The sequence below is a fragment of the Psammomys obesus genome, unplaced genomic scaffold (assembly GCF_907164565.1).
Source record: "Psammomys obesus unplaced genomic scaffold, mPsaObe1.curated_primary_1811, whole genome shotgun sequence".
NCBI lineage: Eukaryota > Metazoa > Chordata > Mammalia > Rodentia > Muridae > Psammomys > Psammomys obesus.
This window is the reverse complement of record NW_026596125.1, coordinates 6727638-6744383: the sequence shown is the minus strand read 5'-3', so window position 1 is coordinate 6744383 and position 16746 is coordinate 6727638. Positions and strand designations below refer to the sequence as shown.

Below are 16746 nucleotides of genomic sequence, written 5' to 3'. Positions count from 1 at the left end.
GTTGTGTGTGTGTGCGCGCGTGTGTGTGTGGAGCGGGAGGTGAACTTCAAGTGTCTCTCTCAGTTACTTTTCCCACTTTACTTCTTGAGACAGCGTCGTTTACTGAATTGGGAGTTCACCAGTTCACCTGACTACCCAGCCAGGAAGTTCAGGCTCCCCAGGCCCTGGATCCCCAGCACCAGGGCTCTGGGCATGTCCTGCCAGGTGTGTCTTTTGAGCGTTTTACTGGGATTGTGGGGATCCAGACTCAGGCCCTTGAGCTTACAGGCCAAGCATTTTATGGACAGAGTGAGCTCCCCAGATCCAGAGTTTCACAGCTTGTAGTGCTCACACTTGACATGGTAGGTACATTTTTAGTTACATTCTGTTTATTAGAGAAGATGGGGGGTAGTCCAGATGAATTCTTTTCATAGGACTGTCTAGTTGTCCCGAGACTGTGTTGAAAAGATTATTTTCATGTTGAATGGTTTTGGATCCTCATCAAAAATCAGGTATGTACTCTGAGTTATGTGTGGTTGGTGTTTATTTCTCCTTACACCAATACCACAGAGTCTTGATTACTGCAGTTGTGCAGTGAGGTTTGAAATTGCAATGTTTTTAAAGGGTTCTCTTTCAAAACTGTCTTGGTTATTCTAGTGCATTTATATCTACATGGTTATAATAAGCTTGTCAATTCTTAAAGAGTTAGTTGGTATTTCATTGAATCTGTAGACATCATTTTGAGGAAATTACTACTTCAATAGTATTGAATGTATAATGTCTTTCCATTTTTTTTAGGTCTTTAATCTCTCAGTGGTATTTTATAGTATTCAGCATGTAGGTCTTGTGCTTCTTGTTAGATTTATTTGGAAGTATTTTGTTATTTCTGGTGGTGTAGTACATGACAGTACCTGTTTTAATTTTGTTTTTAGGTTTTTCATTGATACTTTTATTATTGTTATTTTAAGTGTACACATGTTTCACATTTGTGTCTGTACACCACTTGTAAGCTTGGTACCCAGGGAGGCCAGAGGAGGGCTTCAAATCCCCTGGAACTGGAGTTAGGAACTGGAGCTGTGAGCCACCATGTGCGTGGTGGGATTGAACCCCCCCTCTGGAGGAGCAGCCAGTGGGTTCAGCCTCTGAGCCCTCTCTCCAGCCCTAGAACTGTTTTGAAACATAGTATAGTTTTCCTGAGCTTGTTTATTAGCTCCAATAAAGTTGTGTTTCAACATTTTTCAGATATTAGAGCCTGTCATCTTCAGAAAGAGGTAGCTTTCTTATTTTTTGATTAGAGAACTTTGATTTCTTTTTGCCTGCTTTGTATAGAATGTATAGTATAAAGGAAGTGAGAATGGATGGCTTTTTAGTTCTTGGGTTTCTTAAAAATTTTTAAATAAAATATATGCCTACTTATATGTAAATGAATCATATATGTGCCTGGTGTCCATGGAGGTTGAACGAGGGTATTGGAGCCACTGAAACTGGAATTATGGACAGTTGTGCACTGTTTTGTGAGTGCTGAGAATTGAACCCAGGTCCTCTGAAGGCGATCTGGTGCTATAACCACAGAGCCAGCCCTCCTGCCCAGGTTTGTTTTTAGAGCTGCTCTTTATTAGGTTGAGGAAGCTACTGCTGTCCTGTTACTGAGTTCTTTTTATCATGAAGGGTTATTGAAGTGTGTGTGTGTACCCAAGTGTGCCCCAGCGTGCATATGGAGGTCAGAGGACAACTGTGGAGTCAATTTTCTCCCTTCACCTATATGTGGATCCAGTTGAACTCAGGTCAGTCAGGCTTACACGCCACACGATTTCAGTCACTGAGCCATCTCACTGGCTCTTTTTGTCTTTTTTGAGATGGGACCATGTAGCCAAGGTTCGTGAACTTTTGTATCCTATCTCCTATCTTGAATGCTGTATCGCAGCATAACGGTATGCCTGGTTATGCAGTGCAGGGCAGTGGGTGCAGCACTTTGTGTCAGCTGAGCCGTCTTCAGCCCAGAACATGCATTGTTTGTTTTCAATTTGAATTAAAGGGTTTACTTTCCACCCTGCTGGTCCTCTCTTTCCTTCTTCCTTTCCCCTTCCTTCCTTCCTTCCTTCCTTCCTTCCTTCCTTCCTTCCCTCCCTCCCTCCCTTCCCCTCCCCTCTCTTTCCCTCCCCTCCTTCCTTCCTTCCTTCCTTCTCCTCCTTTTTTTTTTTTTAAATTACGGAGTAAACCCAGGGCTTCTCACTCATGAGGTAGTTACTCCTTTCTTTTCTTTTTCTGTTTCTATATTTTGGAGACAGTGTCTCACAATAAACCCCTTTTTGGCCTAGAATTCACAGAGATTTGCCTGATTTTCTCTCTTGAGTGCTGGCACTAAAGGTGTGTGGCACCATGCCTGGCCCTAACCCACTTTTTATGTCTAAGTTGCCCAGACTGACCTTGAAATCACTGTGGCCTTGAACTTCAGATTTTCTCCCAAGTTGAGATTTTATGTATTTCCCCCCTGTTACATAAATCCTATGCATTATATTTGTCAGGAGACAGGAATGTTGTAAATATTTTTCTTTCAAACCTTAGCTTACTCTGAGATCTGTCATTAACTTTTAGAATGTTCTGGATTTGTCCTTTGTATCAAAGATTTGCAAGTATCTTTTCACATAAGCTGAATATTTCGGGCAAATGAGGTATATTTTTAACACAGGTGTTTCCTTAAAAACAAGTAATAAAACCAGGGGGGAAATTTGGTGTGTAAATACTTTAATTTTTCCAGTAATATGGTCCAGCATATAGGTACTTCTTTCTTGTAGCTTACATTGTTTATTTTCTAAGAGGGGAAAGTAATTGAACTGTTCATCAAAACTAAAGTATTTCTTTGGTCTTTTCCTGCTCTGAGTACATGGGAGTGATTTTCACTGACTACGGCTGCTCCATTCTGTGAAAGTCACATTGTTTGTGTACTGTTGGAGGGCCTCTTTAGGGGGTAAATTTGCTTTTTCTGTGTGTGCCAATAACAATTCCTGTCTCATACAGAACCTTGCATTTGGGCCGTCTTCTTCCTTAACTGGCCAGTGTTAAACATTCGAGGCCATTAGTAAATTTTCCGGGTCTCTACCCCCTACCTCTTAGTAGGTTTCCAAGTTTTAAAGCTGAAGATACTGGTCCCCGAGATACAGCCTAGTGGCTTTGTGCCTGAATTTGTTGGGCCTCTCAGGGCCTGTGTTCCCAGCTTTAACAAATAAGCTACAGTTCTCAAGAGATCAATGGAGCTTGTTTGTTGATCCTGTATTCTTATCCAGAGGAAGTAGTCTTTTGAGAATGTCTAAGGAAGGGTAAGTGTGCTTCTTATACTTTCTCTGGCTTTTTCTTTGTAAAGAAATGTTATCTGAGTAATTTGAAGATTAATAGGCAACGCTGCCAGTCTGAGTTTGGGGGTAGAGTCAGATTGAGCAAAATTCAACCAAAGCTTATAGTGTGTTAATATATAATTTATTGTAAAGTTACTATGCTGTTTTGAAAGACAGCATTAAGTACCCTGCTTTTCCTCCTATAGAACTTGTCTTTGGTTTTTGTTTATAAAGATTAGAAGCAAACAGTGGTGGCCTACAAAGAATTGAGTGAGGTTTAAGACTTTAAAAGCATTTAAAAATAAATTGTACCTTTAAAAAGTAGGGCAAAAGATCGAAAAGCAGCCCCCGATTCTGTTTCTGGACAGTGGAGACAAAAATAACTTTAAGAGTAATTCCTTATTCCTTTTCAGCTTATAATATAAAATAGCTGTGTTAATTTTTATTTTTGTATTATTTTCTCGGATGATTCAGAGTCTTTGAGTTATTGCTTTTCCTTTTAATACCTCTGTAATGAGTTAATGAAGTGACGAGTTAATTACCAGGTACTGTGGTTGTTTCATGTCTAGCCTTTTCTTTGAGCTGTTCCTTCGCCAGTTCTTTTGTCCTGTATGGAATTTTGAAATGGTTCTAGGGTCTTGCACTTATGGTTTATTCAATTTACTGAATCATTATTTATATGGGCAAAGTAAAATTAATTGATCCATTTTACTACTGCTATCCTTAAATTTTACTTCTGTTCTTAAACTTCATTACTGAATAAAGAGAAGAACCAGGATATAAATAATTCTGTATTGTATTTTGATGTTTTATGACATCATTTGAATTTGAGCAGTTTCTTTCAAATGTGAAAGTTGTAAAAGGATTATTTCTTTAGGTTTTCATGTTTGTTTTTTTACTTTCAGTACTGTTTCAGATTACAGTTGATAAAGCATTTTATGATGGGGATTATCACAAATGCTGGCATATTTGTCAGAGCTGTTATTTAGAAAACATGTTTGTAGATTTAGGAGGAACTGTATTTCTAGATGAAGTTAAAATGTGGGGCAGGTAATTATTGTTTATTCCCTCCCCCCCCCCCCGCAGAAAGCAGATGTTAGAGATACATAGTTAGAAAGTTGAGTATAGAGCAAAAAGACCACAGAGAGTTAAGATGGTCTTTTCAGTTTTTTTAGGCTGATGGGACAGTGCCTTTAAAGAACATGGGTTATGTAACAGAATCAATTATTTTTTTTTTAGTTATGCTATTTTTAGAAATAAGTGGATAAATTTTGTGTTTTGGAATTTTTTTCTTGAAACAAGGTTTCATGTAGTCTAGGCTGGACTGTAACTTATTTTGTACCTGAGGCTAGTCTTGAACTCTTAGTCCTTTTGCCTCTACTTTCTAAGTTTTGGGATTTTAAGTATATAATAGCATGACTTGCTTAGAATCTTTATAGTCACTTGTTTTTATCATTAATATTCAGCAGTCTCTTACTTTGTGACACCTATGAAATACTTAATGTGCCACAAAATGATGCTTCACAGAAACAGACCATGAATTGAGAGTGACCCCATAAGATTATGACGGAGGTGAAAATTCCCTGTTGCCTAGTGATTAAGGTTAGTGCACAATGCATTACTTGTGTTTATGGTAATGCTGGAGTAAACAAATCAGTTGTGCTGCCAGTAAAGCCTATATAATTATGTATAGTATATAATACTCAATAGCAATACTCATGTTAGTACTTTATGGATTTATTATGGTGCACACAATAATATAATCATTTATTATTATTTTCCAGACAGGGTTTCTCTGTGTAGCCCTGGCTGTCCTGGAGCTCAACAGTGGACGAGACTGGCCTCAAACTCACAGATATCCACCTGTCTCTGCCTCTTCAAGTGCTGGGATTAAAGGCGTGTCCCACTGCACCTGGCTATAAATTGTTATTTTAGAGTGCATTCTTTCTACTTAAAAAAATTGTTGGGGCTGGAGAGGTGGAGAGCCTGCGTTTGATCTTCAGAACCTGTGTGAAAAAATCAGGAGTGGTAGTGTAAGCTGTAATGCCAGCCCTGGGATCAGAGACAAGTGGCTCTGTGAGCCATATCCATGTTTACATGCACACACAAACATACACATAAAAACACACAGAATAAGTTTGCTGTAAAGAAAGGAAGGCTGTGTCATTCTCCTAGCAACCTCATGTAGCTCATACTTACTGCACCTCGTGATTACGTTGAGACCATGTGGAATGATTGACATATGCCATCCATCTATGTTTTCGTAAACACCGTCTGATGTTCATGTGGTGTGGGCATCATTACATGACGGATGTGTTGAGCCTGTGTAAACCCATGGCAATTGAGACAGTTTGTAATTAGCAGAAGGACAGATGCAAAGATCACAGGATCAAATAGGAAATTGATAGATGCTATGTGTAGTCATGGTTTTTAGCAATGAAACCAGGGATTTTAGTGAGATGCTAGTTTGTTTGGTTTGGGGTGTTTTTGTTTTTGACAGAGCCTGTACTTCAGCTTTTCTTCAAAGTTGCTAGGTAGTAGGGATAACCTTGAACTTCTGATGCTCCTGCTTCAACCTCCCAAATGTTGGGGTGACAGTCATGTACCCACTTTATGCAATGCTGGGGAGCAACTCAGGGTTTTATGTATGCTAGGTTAAGCATCGTACCAACTGAGCTACATCCTCTGCCTTGAGATGTTGCTTTGTGAACAAGCCATACACATACAGAAAGAATGCAAAATGAATCCAACAGCATGTTGTCACCTCGAATAAGGAAAAGCTTTCATTTTTTAAATTAAGATATATAAAAGACTAAATAGATAAATTTGGCTTCATCAAAACAAACAAAAACTTGTTTTTTGAAAGATATCATAAAAAAAAAGGAAAGCCACAGACTACAAGAAAAATTCTCATATTTGTAACTGATAATGTAGTGTGTTCTCACAAACCTATATCCAAAGTATTTGAAAAACCACTCTTACTGCATATAAGACAAACAACACATCTTAAAAATAGGGGGAAAAACCCACTTGAATAGGAAAAAAAAAAAAGCAAGAAATGCCAAATAAGCATGTGAAAAGATGCTTATTCATCAGGGAACTGTGGGTTGAAACACAATGAAATGCCATTGCACACACATTAGAATGTCTAAAGTTAAAAATACTAAGAGGAGTATGTGTGTACCAGGGAAGTAACTAAGTGACAGAATGCTTGGCCAGCATGTGTGGGGCTCTGCCTGCTGCCCTAACAGCAAACTCAGTCAGAAAACTGACAGGGTACAACAGCTGCTCTCTCATGCGTTGCTACTGGGAGCGCAAGCTAAAAGGTGACAGTATCTTTTCAAGTTTCTATATATACTGTATCATCCTAGTAATTCCACCTTTAGATATTTGTTCAAGAAAAATGGAAGCATACGTCCTTAGAGATGTCGGTGTGGTGCTGCATGACAGCACTCTTTAGAATATCTTTTTAAGTGGGTAAAGTCTACCTTAAAGCTGTTAGAATGCTCCCCATTTTCATGAAACCTGGGATCTTGTGCATGATAAGCAAGTGGTCAGACATTGCAACCCCAACAATTTTTATACCTTCATCTGTGTGATGCGCACATCACACACTTGTGCCGTGGTGTGTATTGGAGCTTCGAAGGCCACTTGTGGGAGTTGATTCTTTCCTGCCACGTGAGTCCTCAAGCTTGCTGGCAGGCCCTTCATCTATGGACTGGCTCTTCCCACCATTTTAAATGAATTTCTTTTGAGACCTTTGGTGAAAAGATGATAAACATTATATGCTTTCTTTAGTTCTTGTAAGATTTTTTTCCACTTTTAACTTTTTTTTTTTTTAATTGGGCAAAACACCACCGAGAATTCAGGTTGAGTTCTTCAGATAGATTGAATTTTGCTTCTTTCAGTCAGCTGGAGCAACGTCAACCATCCTGTTAGTATGACCTTAGACCACAACCTATATATAAGACTTGTTCACTTCCGAGGGGATATTTCTCCCTCTCCCTTAGCACAGTGTTGAAGGTAAAATGCACACGTTTCTCTGTGGACTCCTAAAATCCCTGTGTTTCACTAATATCCCTGGTTTCATTGCTAAAAACCATGACTACACATAGCATCTATCAATTTCCTATTTGATCCTGTGATCTTTGCGTCTGTCCTTCTGCTAATACTAACCTGTGTCTGGTTAGAGCCCCGGAGAGCCCAGCTTTATGCAGTCTCCCTCTAAAGCTGTCTTTCCCTGGACACCCACCCTTCTAGCTTGTATGCACTGCAGATAAGCTCTATAATTGGTGTTATCGTGAGTCGGAATCACCGTAAGTTTTGTTCTGTGTTCGCCTTAAGCACTGGGTTTCCTCTGAGGCTTGGCGCACTGCTCCCTGTGCTGAGGAGGCAGAGCCTTAAACCTTCACATGTTACCTGGAGCAGTATTTGTGGCAGTTCTTTTCCCTCAGCCGAAGTGTGGACATTGAAGACATGGTACTAACTGTTATAGTTCCTAACTTGAATTTGCCTACTAAGATGAACGTAGAATCTTCTGATTAGCAGTCTGAATACATAACGGCAGCTGCTCATAGTGAAAACAGATGTCCAGGAACATTTACAGTTGAGTTCTTAACTCTCATTTGTTGTTGCAGTAACTGTTGTTGGGCACTTGGCCAGGAAACTGTGACTCCTAAGCAAAGGGAGGAGTTACAGATAAAGTTCACCATTGCCAGAGAAATTCTATTCCACATGGATTTGTGTGGAGCAACAGTGATATCCAATGACAAGTTAAATTAGACACAGAGGTGTTTTCTCCCACACAGTCTCAGAAGATACATGGTGTTGAGGGTCCTGGTTCAGGCTAAACAGTCTCTTTGAAGTTAGGTTAACATCAAACACAGTAAAAATCATATTAGGGATTTTAAGAAGAATCTTGTTATGTGACTTCAGAAACTACCCAGATAGTTTCAGTTTGCAAAACGGAAACCAGTGACAGATGAGGTAATTCTGCTTTGAATTATACTCAAATCCAAACCCAGTAGAATTTGTTGTTTACAGAATTTCAAATATAGTAAGTTGCATGTTTTTCTTACGTCTGAAACTTAGATCCCTATTCTTAAAGTACAGTATTGCTAATGATTAATAAAATCATTCTTAATGATTTTATTTCTTACAGCTAATATCTGTATTTGAATGGAATTTTTTTTTATTTTTGCCTTACTGCTGTGGGATATGACAGTAAATACTGTTAAACATGTTTTTATCGGAGTCTGTTTAGTTTTACAGTGTTCCTACATATCTCCTGTTAAATGCTCAGATGTTGGCTCACAGTGACTGACCTGTGGGGATTCTGCCTTATGGTTGGATTTATGGCTCTGCCTTATGATTGGGTGCTTACTTTAACCCTGAGGTTTTAGATGATAATTACACATTTTAAAGCATGCTTTTGATTTTTACAGATATGTTCATGCTCTTGAACACAGGTGAAATTATTCTACTAGTTACTAATTTAGTTATAGTAAACCAGCATTGGCAGATCTGCAGAAGGGTCTTGGGACTCGTAGAAAATTTGATTTTCCTGAGTACATAAATCTGTTTGTTTTGAAATGTGTGTGTTAGTGACCTCCTCTTTTCATCGCTACCTTGCATTTGGATGTGTTATACTCCATTTAGTTTATAAACTTAGTGGAGAGCGGCCATTAGTCTCAGACTGAGAGAGAAGAGCTGCAGACTGTCCTCATATGTTCTCTGTCGGGTTTAAGTTTTCTCCTGTGCCAAAGGCTTCTCTTTTAGCGTTGGTGTTTATAGTTTTTGTAAAGCTTAGCATATACGTGCAGTAACTGTATTTGGCTTAGTTCTGTATAACACAGCTGTCCCTTTGGTTATTACGGCTTTGCTTATGGAGCAAATTAGATTTTATTCTGTATAACTCCTTCTGTGTTTCATAGTTTAAGTTAGGGAAAGAATAGATGAGAATATATGTGAGGTTTTCACATAAAGATCCTAACAGAAAGGAGGAGGGCATAGGAGTGATTCTTAAGTTTAGGAATTGAGTTTATGAATTAGAGTACTAGTTTTGAATGAAAAGAGAAAGGATATTTGGTGGAAGTTTTTTGTAAAAGGTATTTTCTAATTAGAATGTTTTGTTTTTGTTAATATGTTGTATGCACATGTCCACATGTGTATGTAGGAAGGCATGCCACTGCAGGCACTTGGAGAGGTCAAAGGACAACTGATGGTGTTCCTAAGGTTGAACTCAGCTTGTTACGCTTGGCAGCAAGTGCTTTTACCCATTTGCTAGGTCTTATTTCCTAATTTTTACACCATACAACGTTTTGTAGCTCTGACTATCCCCAAAAGACAATTTCCATGGTATAGATCACAAAATGAGATGTGTGTTACAGCACACATCCAATAAATGGTCGATTGAGTAGGTAATGTGGTTAGTTAAGTAAAAGAGGAATGAGAAATACGACTTAATGGATATTTAGCAGTGATTATTTTGGCAAAACAGGTCTTATTTATTTATTTATTTATTTATTTATTCATTCATTCATTCATTCATTCATTCATTCATTCATTTATTTGTATTCCCAGAGTGTGTTACTCCCAGAGTTAGCAAGGATGCGCTGTTCTTGCTGGGTTTGAAACCACGTGCGCTCTGACAGTCGCCCATGGCTGTGCAGGTGCCGTCTTTTTTTCTGACTGGGAAAGGATGCTTGCTTGAAACTTTAATGTTTCCGCTGCTATGCCAGCTGCATCTAAAACCAGCTAATATCTTTTTTTCTATCAAAATTGAAACCGTTTTAAAAATTATGTGGTTCTGTATCTCTTTCTTAGAGTATATAGCGTGGAAGAAAAATCTTCCTCAACTCATTCCTGCCTGTATTCCCTTAGGATATTTTAGGCATGTCAGCTGTTAAAACTCTTAACAGCCCTTCTGCCTGACTTGAACCTGTTTGAAAAGCTCTAGCAGCCATACTAGCTTGTAACTTTTAGAGTTAGAACCATTATTTTGTGTCTCTCACCTCTGTTGTTTTCTAAGGATTTAGGTAAGTGGGGATTGTCAGTAATGAAGTAGATTTTGTTATTAGTAAAAAGCAGGCTAAAACTTGGGAGGATCACTGTGGTATCTGAAGTTAAATACTTGTGGTTTTTAGGGTTTGTTTGTTTGTTTTTAGGTTTGTAGCTTTGTGATAGAGTGCTTGATGTGGAAGCCCTGTGTTTGCTTTTCTAGCACCTCAAAATAATAAAAACAAGGAAACAAAACAAAAAGGCTTGGGTAGTATCATTTCTCAGCTAGTTCTTTTTTTCTTTAGTGCTGAATGCTGTCAGCATTCTTTTTCTTCCCTTACTGTATGTAAGTCAATATGAAATAAAGAGTGATTTTGTAAAAACTAGGTTGGTTGGTTGGTTTTTTATAGTGGACCTGGCTGACCTGGAACTATGTAGATCAATGTGGCCTCAAACTCAAAGAGATCTGCCTGCCACCCCTCCAGAAAAAAAAAAAAATCTAGATATTTTTAAAGGGAAAGTATAAATCCTTTATGTAACACTTCTTTCAGAAACTGACAGATTTACGGAGCTGACCTGCATGTGGCAGCAGTTACACCCTGAGATGCAAATGATTTCCGTGGTTCTCAGGGAAAATAAACAATAGTTGACATATAAGTCTTCAATGAATTCTTTTAAGCAAATCTTTGAAAACCTGTTCTTTAACCGCTTTAATACAGTTTGTAACACCAAGTTTATGAGTTTGTGAAGAAGTTTTTAAAAATTATGTATGCATGTGTGTGTGTTTGAGACAGGGTCACATGTAGTCTCTAGCCTTGCCTTGAATTCACTCTGCAGTTGAGGGTGAATTTGAACTTCTGCTCATCCTACCTCCACTTGGGATTACAGGTGTATGCTACCATGCCTGATTGAACCTAGGGTGTTGTGTATGCTATGCTTCTCAGACCTTGGAGGTTTTTTGTTTTGTTTTAATTTTAGACAGTCTGTACCGTGTAGCCCAGACTGCCTAAATACGCCTTCACACCAGGCTTACTTCCCCTCTTATTTACTTACTTGGGCTTTTGTTTTATTTTGAGACAGGGTCTGTGTGTATCTCAGGCTGGCCTGGAATGCACGTAGCCAGCCCAAGCTGGCCTATAATTTGTGATCTTCCTGCTTTGGACTTCCTGCTGTGGTTACAGGGGTTAAAGGGATCTTCATCATGTCCAGCCATTTATTTATTTGTTTGTTTGCTTATTACGTATCTTTGTCCAGTCTGGCTTTGAATTCCCGGGATCCGATGCTACTCCTGCCTTAGGCTCTTGATCACTTCAGCACTGGGCTGACCTTTACCACTGGACCAAGCAGTTAGAAGTCTCCTACCCCTTGTTACCTAAATGGAAACAGGCAAATATCAGAAAAACAAAAAACTCAGTTGAAAAATAGGCAAAGGACCTGAATAGACTTTTTCTCAGGAAGACTTATAAATTGCCAACAGATACGTGAAAAAGTATTTAAAATCACAGGTGATCTAATAATTAGGGAGTTCAAATTAACACCATAATTAGATATACAAAAGTTTGGCATAGATTGTTGTATCTCCAGTGTAAATGTCACCAAGCTTCTCAAAGAAATTAAAGTAATATGAACCAGCAGTACCTAAAGAAAATGAGGTCACCCATCTTGTAAAGATGCTCTCTAGTGTTCATTGCATCATTATTCACAATAATCAAGATATAGAAAGACTGTAGTATTTATCCATAGATGCAGGATGACTATAAACTCTATACATAAAGCAGAGGAATATTATTTAGCTTTACAAGGGAGAATATGCCATGTGCAGCTATCTAGATGAACTTAGATGATATTGTACTGAGTGAATACACTAAACACAGGAAAAGCACTGCAAAATATCCTGTGTAAAATTTAAGAACAACGTTAAATACATAGATGTAGGGAGTAAACTAGTGGTTGGGGGTGAGATACACAAGTGCAGGCACTGGGACCCATTGTCTGAGATGTAAGTGCAGTGTGAGCACAGGCAGTGTCTGTTACACCAGGGAGGCAGAGAGGGAGGGAGGGGAACCAGGCGCACGGTGTGTTTAAGTTGCTGGCCCCAGGAGTACTGTATATGTGTAACATCAGGTCGTCAAGCTAAACAGCTTAAATACATACAATAACAAAGTCAGCTGGAAAAATAAAATAGATGGCAGTCTAGAAAAATAGGAAAGTAACTTAATTAAACCTCAATGTTAATCAAGATACGTTTTTTAAACTTTTTCCATAGGGTGTTTGTGAACAGAAGTTTAGCCATGGAAAAAATAAAGTGTTTTGGTTTTGATATGGATTATACCCTTGCTGGTGAGTAATGATTTTTGATTTCTTAAGAATTACTGATCTTAATACAATATAATTGGTCCATGGGCAGTTCAGTAGTCCCTTGTTCATGTAATCATTGATTTGGCTGCAAGAAGCTTGTGTTGGATTATCTTTCCATTGAGATATGTGAACACGGAAGTTACCCAGTGTTCCTGAGCTTGTAGAGATAGTTAGAAAAAGTCCTAACTTACGTTAAAACTCTTGTAATTTTTTTTTATAAAAGTATAGATTGATGAATACATTAATGTGTCTTATTTGGTCATTTTTGGCTCTAATTATTTTAAGCTGTTTTTCAAAAATAGAAAAAAAACCATTTTTTTGAGCAAGTATCACACTGTGCTCCAACCTGACCTGGGATTTGCTCATGCAGGGTAGGCTGGAACTCCTGCAGGCTTGAAACGTGCATGGATCTTTTGCGTTTGCTTCTCAAGTGCTGGAATTATAGGCATGTGTCACAATGCCCAGGTTAAAAATGAATTTTTGGATTTCTCATTCTGCTATAAAGTTAATTATTAAATTTTTAAGTATTTTATTATTATGGGATTGGGGGAGTTGTAAGTGCTTGGCTTGCAGGCATGAGCTACTACACCCAGCAACATTTTTTAACCCTTTTCATGTTAGTTTGATTATAATGCTTAGGAGTCAAACCCAGGGCCTTGATCATGTCAGGCGAATGATTTACTAGTGAGCTGTACCTTTCAGATTCATAACGTTTTACTCTTTTTTTTGTAGATTTGTTTTATTTTTAATTAGTGTGCATGTATGTATCTGTGTGTGGGTATGTGCATATGAATGCAGGTGACCACGAAGGTCAGAAGAGGGCAACAGATCCCCAGAGCTGGAGCTACTAATGGTTGTAAGTGTCCTGACTTGAGTGCTGGAAACTAAATTTAGGTGCTCTGAAAGAGCAGTACACACACTTAACCATTTAGCCATCTCTCTAGCCCACTAATACTTACTTGTAGACCGAGGACGTCTGTTCATTTTCCATCAAATGGTTGCATGTACAGTATACAAAAGACTTCTTAAAAACTAGAGGTATTAGCTTTGCTCATTATTACAGTCTCCTGAAAAGATTAACATTGTACTTTCTTCCCTTCTGTCTCTCATAGATAGTTGAAATAGTCAAGTGTCAGTCTATAGGTTTTTCTCTTCAGAACTTAAAATATTGATAACATTGTCAGGATGTCACTTAACTTAAGAGTAGTAGGTTTGAGAGATCAGGTTGAACACCTATACATGTGTTTATTTAACACATACAGTTGCAGTTACAATACTCAGGTGGAAATTCCAGAAATTCTCTTTTTAAAAACTTGCCTTTAGCTAGCTATAGCAGTATGCACTTATAGCCTCAGCACTTAGGAAGCTAAAGGATTGCTCGAGTCCAGAAGTTTGAGACCATTGTAGGTAGGTATAATGAGATCCTTCTTTAAAAAGGCAATGTTAAATACACAGAACTTTAAAATGTGAAACTTACTTTCCTGAATGGTTGTCATTAAAAGTAACTGAGTAACTTCTTTTGACACTATTAAAATACACAAGAGCAAAACAGAAACAAACGCAATCCCTTTGAAGTTAGAAGGCTTTCATTAGAAAAAATATACTTTGAGGTACAGTGATAAAATAAAGAGGTATGTGTTTGTGTTTCTCTTTAAGGTTTGAGTGTTTGGGCTAAATACTCTTGGTATGTATGTTTGTATGTATTTATTTACTTATTTATTTTTGAGACAGGGTGGGTCTTGCTATCTGGCTTGGCTGGCCTTGAATTTATTATCTTCCCTCAGTTTTCTCAGTGCTGGGATCACAGGTATGAGCTGACATACTTGGTGTGAGTCTATATTCTTTTTGAATCATTTCCTGTACAATTCTGACATCTGGTAAGTTTCCTCAGAGCATTAACATGTTTGTTTATAAGATGAAGCAGCTGTGGCATATTCTAATGTAAAGCACATTACAGACATACCACACAATCCTACAGAACAAGCAGCTGTAGAAAGATCTAATTGCACCTTAAAGGAAATGCTTATAAAACAAAATGGAAGAATGAAGACCCCCAGGGGTGACTAAATAGTGCTCTGCTAACTAAATTTTCTGAATGTTAATGAGAAAGGAACAACAGCAGCCAAAAGACACTGGGTTATAGAGGAAAAAAATGTGGAATTAAATTAGCCTATATACTGTAAGGCTGTTACAGTATATACATCAGAATGGAAGCCAGCAAAACTCTTGTATTGGGGACTCAGATTTGTTTATATTTCCACAGGAAATGAAAAGCTTTTTGGATACCATCAGGACTGATAAAGATTAGAAATGCGCAGGAGAGGTCTCCTGAAACTGTTGGCCACTGATCCAAAAAGTGCTTATTTCATTGAAAATGTTTCTACAATTGTGTGACATTTGGAATTATGGGAACTTTTCACAGTTCCCATAATTATAAGTGCTAGGGCCCCAAGAAGCAGAGTTGGTGGTTGGTGGTCATGGGGCTGGGGGTCAGTTGATATTTGTTAGTAGTCATGTTCAAAGAAGAAAGAAATTAGATTTGCAGATCTTTCTCTCTCCTCTATCATTTTTTTCTCTTCTATCTAGTGATAGTGCGTGAAATGGGGAGGGGGGGAAGAAGGATGGGGAGAAGAAAAACCGACTAAGTAGCAAAAGACTAGCTACACCTTTGTGTATTTCCTTGCCTAATAAAAGCCATTCAGTAAACATTTGGTTTTCTATTAACAAGTAAAGGAAAAATAGTTATTAATTTCATCTAAAAGATTGAATATGCTATTTTAATCATGTGGGCAGCTGTAAATAGGTCTGTTGATGGTGTTGGAGGCTGGCAAGTCTCTCTTGAAGTAGATACAGTTATCTGTGTACTTTTTATGAGGGGGCTGCACACACGTGTGCACACTTCCTCCAGAAGTCCTAAGGGAATAGGACAATATTTGGGGTTAGAAGTTGTTATTAATATTTATTTAGTTCCTTCATAAATACAGACTGATACATTCACTCTTAGTTTATAACTGTGGAAATTGAGCCAGATGGGTGTAGTAGCTTGAGCCTTTAATTCTAGCACTCAGGAGGCAGAGGGAGGTGGATCTTGGTGAGTTTGAGGACAGCCTAATCTATACAGTTCCAGCACAGCCAGAGCTGTAAGACTCTGTCTCAAAAATAAACAGAAAAATGTTATTTCTAATTTTGTTCATTTTGGAAGCCATTTTGATCAATCCCCCCTCCCCCCCAATTTGGAAGTTTGAAGGGCTTTTTTTGGTTTTGGTTTGGTTTCACTTTTAATTCTTAGGCACTGTAATTGACAGGAAGTTACATTCCCCAACTCTAATATGTTCAGGTTCCATAAATCCAGTGATACACACATCTGTTCCATTAGAAGAGATGGGTACTGTGGCTAGTGTCCCACAAACTCTCTTGAGAAACTTTCAAGCAGACAAGAATAACACTTATAAACCACATATTTCTGTTAGAAAATGTACTTTTATGAACAGTGTACCTTTTAATTTTCAAGCTCATTGAGCCAGTGGTCACTAAGTTCACAAAGGAAGCCAAGTCAAGACATAAGAGGACTTACATATAATAAAAGGAAATGTAGTATCTTTACTTCCTATTTAAGTTCATGGCCAAGGCTCCATATAACAGAAGAGAGGTTAACAAGGAAAAACATTCTTTTGTTTTATAAGAAGACATGGGGACCTTCTAAGGAAATGAAGACTGACAAGTGAGAGAACTTGTGTGTTTTTATGCTCAGATTTGTCACAAAGTAAGACAGTCATGGGGAAATAAGATTGGACAAGGATGTATTCAGATGCTTCCTGCACCTTCAAAGAGAAGGATATTCCTTTTTTTCCTAGAAGGGAGTTCACTTGTAAAATCAGGGACTTAAGAAACTGGGGTCCCAGGGTTTTATGATGTGCTTCAAAGGGAGAGGGTGGAGATAGGATACAGTTTCTAGTTTTTTGGGGTCTCAAGAGACAGTGTTTGGGGTAATATGTCCTGAACCTTGTCAGTAACTAGCACTTGGCTGCTGCTATTATTATTATTATTATTATTATTATTATTATTATTATTATTATTA

At 38.1% G+C, this 16746-nt stretch overlaps 1 protein-coding gene across 2 annotated transcripts in view; it reads left to right on the top strand.

Annotated features, from left to right (window-relative positions):
* Nt5c2 (5'-nucleotidase, cytosolic II) overlaps positions 1 to 16746 on the top strand; it is a 116588-nt gene that overhangs the window by 69594 nt on the left and 30248 nt on the right. For both annotated transcript variants that reach the window (XM_055630102.1, XM_055630103.1), the window contains exon 3: positions 12577 to 12650. In XM_055630102.1, coding sequence (XP_055486077.1) covers positions 12577 to 12650 — 74 coding nt within the window. The remainder of the gene's footprint in view (positions 1 to 12576; positions 12651 to 16746) is intronic.